Source organism: Fukomys damarensis, unplaced genomic scaffold (genome assembly GCF_012274545.1).
Source record: "Fukomys damarensis isolate Sample0158 unplaced genomic scaffold, DMR_v1.0_HiC HiC_scaffold_11, whole genome shotgun sequence".
In the NCBI taxonomy this organism is placed as follows: domain Eukaryota; kingdom Metazoa; phylum Chordata; class Mammalia; order Rodentia; family Bathyergidae; genus Fukomys; species Fukomys damarensis.
In genome coordinates this window covers 1,071,008-1,077,007 of record NW_022900923.1, presented here as the reverse complement: position 1 = coordinate 1,077,007, position 6,000 = coordinate 1,071,008, and the positions used below count along the sequence as shown (strand labels likewise).

Here is a 6,000-nt window from a genome sequence, read left to right as displayed (position 1 = left end):
GTGGGCAGTGAAGTGCTTGCACAGCTGGATATGCTGTCTACTTTCTCTCCCTGACCATCTGACGTTTCCTTCAACTGGCTGCCTCAGTGTTTATCCAAAAAAAGAAGATACGGAAGCAGAGAGAAGGGACATTCACGTGTCCCTCTCCGCTGCCCCTGGGCCACCGTGTCCTCTCAGGGGAAGGCAGGTCGCCAGCCTCAGCCATCAGGGCCTCGAGCTGTGGATGGGGGCAGGGAAAGGGCAGTGCCATCCCAGAGTCAGATGCTAGGGCTGTGGGGTCCTAGCAGCACAGGTCCATGCTGGGCACGGGGCCAGGGCTGTCACCTTCTCCGGGAGCCCGGTCAGGACTGTCCAGGACCTGTCCGTCTCTCCTGGCCGCTTCCCGTTTGCTCCATGGAGCTCCAGCCCTGATGGCCACTGTTCCCGATGCTCACAGACGTGGTGGGGGCCCAGTCTTGGACCGGAGCCTGCAGAACCATGAGCTAAGTCCCCGCTGCTCTTGCTGCTAACTGCCCCAGGCATCGGTCAGTGATGGGAGTGAGGGCCACGGGCCAAGGACGGAGCCATGCTAAGAGCAGCACCGCCCTGGCCTCCAGGCAGGCTGTGACCGGGAGTGAGAACTTTAGCGGGTACCACAGGGCTGGAGTCCTCGCCTGCTTCCTAGCTGCACTGGCCAAGCATCTCAGGACGGCTCTTCCTGGATCTGAGACCCCCAGAGCAAAGGCTACTTTCATAGTGAGCCTTTTATCATGGATTAGTCCTCAGAGTCGCTGAAGCTTTAGGCTGAGAAGAAAGAAGACTAAGACCACCCACAGCCAGGTGATTACAGCTCGGATGGTTTCCGGCTCACACAGTTCCCCACAGGTTGTTTAACCTTACAGTGAGCAAAAGCTAAACACAGACAGCGAAAGCCATGCTCTGAATCTGATCTTGCCTTGTGCAGACTCAAGATGCATGGCAGGATGGACTCTCGCAGCAGGGGCACCGGCAGCAGGACCCTGTCCAGTAGCAAGCACACAGCCCAGTCCCACAGAGTGCTATATGGCCAGCGTGCATGGCTCAGCCTCCAAACTGTGTCAGGCCCTGCTCTGTGGGAGGTGCAGGGCTCTGGGCTTTTGTGAGGTGGGTTAGGCCACGCTGGGGTGCCTGCCAAGTTTGGTTCTTGAGTGCATTATCTCATTATTCTATTTCCAGTGTAGGTGGCTTTAGCAGGACAGAACCCTACCTAAGTCGCACAGCATCTGTTCAGCACTCTAAACCTGGGCATTACTAGTTGGCAGCACTCTGAGGTTAGAGTTGGAGACATAGAAAACAGTAGGCTAGGGCCCCTCTGGGCAGCACAGAGGGCCGGGTAGACACTGGTAGGGCCCTGATGCCAGGGTTCTGTTCCTGGCCTGTGCCCATCATGGACAGGGAAGGACCTCTTTTCTTCCAGGACCCACAGGCCACTAAAGCAAATGTAGGCTCACAGCCCTCCCTGACCCCTGGAGGTCGAGGCCCCCCCCACATACCCTGGGCTGCAGGTGCTGGCAGGCATCAGGCTGCCCTCAGCGTCAGTGTCCCCAGCTGTGGCCCCCACTCTGACCGGAACGTCCCTCCTGCTCTGCCTCTGGGAGTGGAGTCAGACTTCAGGGGGGCCAGGCTATGTGCGTGTTCTCCCAGGTACCCCATTTCCACAGGCCACTGGAAGGATAGGTCCTACCCCATCCACCCAGGGAGACACACGGCTGGGCTTCATTTCCCACCAGCAGCAGAGGTCTCAGGTTCAGCCCCAGGCTTCTGTCACATGAGAACCCCTCCCCAGAAGGGTACAGAGTACCCCGGCTAGCAGGGAGGGAGGAGAGAAAAGGAAAACGCAAGAGTCGGAAGGAGGAAAGAAGGAAAGGAAGGAAGAGCTAAGGACAAAGGCAGAGAGGGTAGAGAGGGAGCCGGGGTTCAGCTCAGTGGTTCTGGTGACTGCCTTGCAAGCTCAAGGACCTGAGTTCCATCCCCGGTACCAAAATAAAAAAAAAAAGTAGAGAGGGAAGGAAGGAGGATAAGAGAAAAGGGAAGAAAGGGGTAGAGGGAGGGAGAGGAGAGGGGAGGCAGAAGGAAGAAGAAGGAAGGCGGCTCTGGGCCCCACCCCCTGGCACCCCACACCGTGCCTTCCTCCCTGGCAGCAGCTGTTCCCCTTTCCCAAAGGTGGCCCGGAGGGAGCAGCCTCTCCTTGGAAAATCAATCCCCATTTTCCATTTCTGGGGGGGTCTCGCGTTGTCTCCCAAGAGCACCCTGCTTCCCAGGGCGTGCAAGGCCCGTGCACCCTTGCTGCACGCCCCAGAGAAATGCAAGGCGGCTCCAGTCACGGCTTTAATCTCCCATCTTCCCCACCGGGCTACACTCGGCCACAGACTGCAGCCTGGCTGGGGTCCCAGGAGAGTGACCAGCGAAGGCCACTGGAGGCTGATCGTCCGCAGAACCACAGGCAGGGAGGGCGAGATGTTGCCGACCCAGAGACACGGATGCCACTCAGACCAGTACACAGCACAGCCACTGCGGGAGAGAGCGACGTGAGCCCGCACTCCGGACTGGGCCTTACCCCTGCCCTCCTCTGCATTGCCCAGGTCTCCGTCCTCTGGGCAGGGCTTGCTCAACCCTCGGAGGCCAGGAGTCCTTAACCACCCGCTGACTCCTAATCCAGGGAACCACGGAAATGCGAGAAAGCTCCAAGAGCAGGGCTGTGTCGTGGACAGTCCTGTCCCACGCCGTGGATTTTCCGACCATGGACTGAAAGTATGCAGAAAAATACTGTCTCCAAATAGAAACACAAACACTGTTCTCCCGTCTCCTCCCCGAACACAGGGCAGAAACCGCACAGCAGAGAGCTCAGGTTGAGTGTGACCGAAGTCCAGAGCGACACCACGTCTGTGCGCGGACTGGGCGAGTCTGAAGCCCACACTGTGCTGTGCGTGGAAGGGCCCTGAGCACGGGGTGTCGGCGTGCGGGGTGCTGGCCCACGTCCACGCACCCGGGGAGCCTGCACGAAGCTGCTGCTCCCCGCCCCCCATCTGCGCCCTTCCTAGACGTCTCCTCCTGCACCTCCGGCCCTGGGCCCGCGCACACAGGTCCCGTGTGTGCACCTTCCCATGTCCTCGCCTCCTCCAGCCCCACACTGCGGTCTCGCCGTGCACAGGTCCACAGCCGACTCCTCGCCAGGCCCTGCCCCGGCACAGACAGAGCGAGTACACTTCCCGCCCCAGGAGGAGGCAGCGTGGCGGGGCCATCGGGACCGGGGCTGCGACTCTTCTGCCCAGCAGCAGGATGAGGGCCAGTGCTCCTGCCTGCACCCCGGACCCGTCCCCAGCCAGCGACAGCCCCCAGGCAAGCAGGGGTGTGTTCTGCACCCAGGGGAGACTTGTCTTCCTGCCTCTCCTGTCCCTGCAGTCCTGTTCTTTGTGCCCGATGTCCTTCTACACCTCCCTGAGACAACTGGTTCCCGAGGCGGCAAATCTGCGTGCCACTCCTCATCCTGACAGAGAAGGGTGTACGCCTCTGACACCGTCTGAAATGTGGCTATAGCCTCATCTTCAAGATAATAATAATAATAGAATAAGAACACTGGAAAGTGGCTGCCTTCCTCCCTGACGCCTCACAGAGCAAGCATGGGTTTGCCCATGAGCGTCCACATTCAGCACTGCACCCCAAGGCTTTCAAAGCATTCTCACTCATTCCAGTGACTGACCTCAGGCAGGGACAGCTGGACGACACCTGTCCGGTTCCGGTCCAAGACCCTGAACAGTTCTGAAAGGCAGACAATGAAGGAGCCTCAGAGACCACCCACCCCTCTCCCACACCCCAGCCCCTCGGCTCCGCCCTGGCCCCAGGGGCCCCAAAAAGCCTGGGGAAAGCCCTGGGTCAGATCTCCAGCGAAAGGAAGAAAGGGTCACGTCTGGACCCAGTTCTGGGGCACTCTGGGGCAGCACCATCCTTTGCCCAGTGGCCAGCCCAGCTATCTACAGAAATGGCTGCTGTGACCTCACCACCACAGAAGCCTGTCAGAGCCTGGCCGCTGTGAACAGGCTGTGGGGTGGATGTCAGGTCCCCAGCTCCTGGTCTCTTCCTCTTCCCAAGGCCACCCACACCAGACGCTGCTCCGTCAGTCAGCAGGTCCGAGGCCCACAGCTCGCCATGGCCTCCCCAGTGTACATGGGAGCAGACACCAACCATCTAGGCGGCCCCGGCCCCATCCAGCTACCAGGCTCTGCCCAGAGTGGGTGCTGGGAATCCCCAGGCAGCTTCAACTCGAGGGCCCCAGGGAAGGTGGTTCCACTGGGCCCCCAGGGCCTGCCCTGCCCCAGGCCTAGCCACAGAGCGGTCAGGGAACTGCTAGGTCTTCCCCAGGCCCTGCCCCTGCATCCTGCTCTCAAGGGAACTGGAGGGGACGGGAGGGGACAGGGCACTCACTGAAGAGGCTCTCCAGGCGGACCATGCAGGCCACGAAGCTGTCAAAGTCGATGCTGAGTGCGTGGCCCGTGTACCTGGTGGCGATGGTCTGCTGCACCTGGTTGTTGAGGCTGAACCCTGAGGGCGAAAGGGGGCGATTGCTGAGTGCGTGGCCCGTGTACCTGGTGGCGATGGTCTGCTGCACCTGGTTGTTGAGGCTGAACCCTGAGGGCGAAAAGTGGGGTCACAGGGCCGAGCCTGTGTGGTGACCAGTCCACCACCCCCCCGTGCACCGGCCAGCCTCCCCCGGGCCCAGACCCGCCTCGGAAGCAGAGGCCTTGGCTGCCAGCCTCATCAACCCACAGAGCCCCACCTCTGCCCCGCCTGTCACCTCCCCATGACAGGCTCCGTAGAGCAGAGTCTCGGGCCAGGCATGTGGCCACCTTGACACCAACAGTCCCAGCGGTTCCCTGCATCACCCTCCGGGAACGATGGGCCTGTCCTCACCCGCCCTCCCGAGGGCCAGCCTCATGTCATGGGTGTCCACGGTCCCCAGGCGGCCAGGATCCAACTCCTGGAAAATCTCCTGTGGCAAAGATTAGATCTGGTCAAACCAGGCCCAGAGTGGCTGGCAGGAGTACCACGGAGGGTTGGGGAAGAGGGACAGGCAGGGCCAGGGAAGGGGGGAAGAGAGTTACCAGGTACTTCTGGACCTTCAGCCAGAGCGTCCTGAGCTCCACGGGTCCCAGGGTGCCGGTGCCGGTGCTCTGGGCACGTTAAAGGCCAACACGACAAGCCTGGCCCACGCTGCAGCCCCCTTCTCTTGTGAGCCTGTGGGCCACAGCCTCAAGGCCCTGGAGCCTCTGTGTGGCCACAGAGAAGGAGGAAGTCAAGTGCAGACTAGAAGCACGCACTGTTTCTCCTCTGCCTCGCCACCCTGCCTCTGAGCCGCTGACCGCGGACTGACACCTTTGCACACCGAATAAACCTCTCCTCCTCTAGTTTGTGGGTGTTGGGTTTTTGTCTCAGCGTCGAGAAAAGCAGCTAAGACAGTTGCCCTTGCTCCTGGGTGAGGTGAGAGGCGAGACGTTCAAAGGATACGTCCAGCAAGCTGATCATCTCTCGGCAAGTGTAGATGCTGAATCCAGCGAACTTTATGTCTGTTCCTAAATAGACAGGAAACAGGTGGGAACCGGGGTGGCTGGGAAACGGGAGGTGAACAGCCTCCAGCACTGTGGGCAGCGGGCAGACACCGAGACTCCCAAGGGGGGCGTCACCACGCAGCCTCTGAACCCCAGACTCGCCAGCAGGGACCGGCAGGTCCTCACTGCTGCGCTTCAGTTTCCTCCTCCGCCACTTGAGCCGAGCATGACGCTGATGGTGCCTGGCGAACGGCCGGTGGGACGTGAGCCAGCGAAGCGAGGGTCAGCCACGCTGTGCCGGGGCTGGGTCGGTCTTGATAAAAACCCCGGCTTCAGGGTCAAGGCACCCTCCACACACTGCCCAGCCCCACTGGTCACTGCTGCCGTTTATACCCAAGGACTCAGGCCTGGGGCCCCACAGCCTGCACTTTGGTCACAA

General features: G+C 60.9%; 1 protein-coding gene across 1 annotated transcript in view; it reads right to left on the bottom strand.

The window, feature by feature from the left end:
* Positions 1-2,422: 2,422 nt before the first annotated feature.
* The window catches only part of Capn8 (calpain 8), a 29,683-nt gene continuing 26,105 nt past the window's right edge, over positions 2,423-6,000 (bottom strand). The window contains exons 16-21 of the mRNA XM_010642456.2: positions 5,521-5,585; positions 5,118-5,186; positions 4,927-5,005; positions 4,441-4,557; positions 3,719-3,777; positions 2,423-2,529 (exon numbers count right to left, since the gene is read on the bottom strand). Coding sequence (XP_010640758.1) covers positions 2,506-2,529; positions 3,719-3,777; positions 4,441-4,557; positions 4,927-5,005; positions 5,118-5,186; positions 5,521-5,585 — 413 coding nt within the window. The 3' untranslated portion in view covers positions 2,423-2,505. The remainder of the gene's footprint in view (positions 2,530-3,718; positions 3,778-4,440; positions 4,558-4,926; positions 5,006-5,117; positions 5,187-5,520; positions 5,586-6,000) is intronic.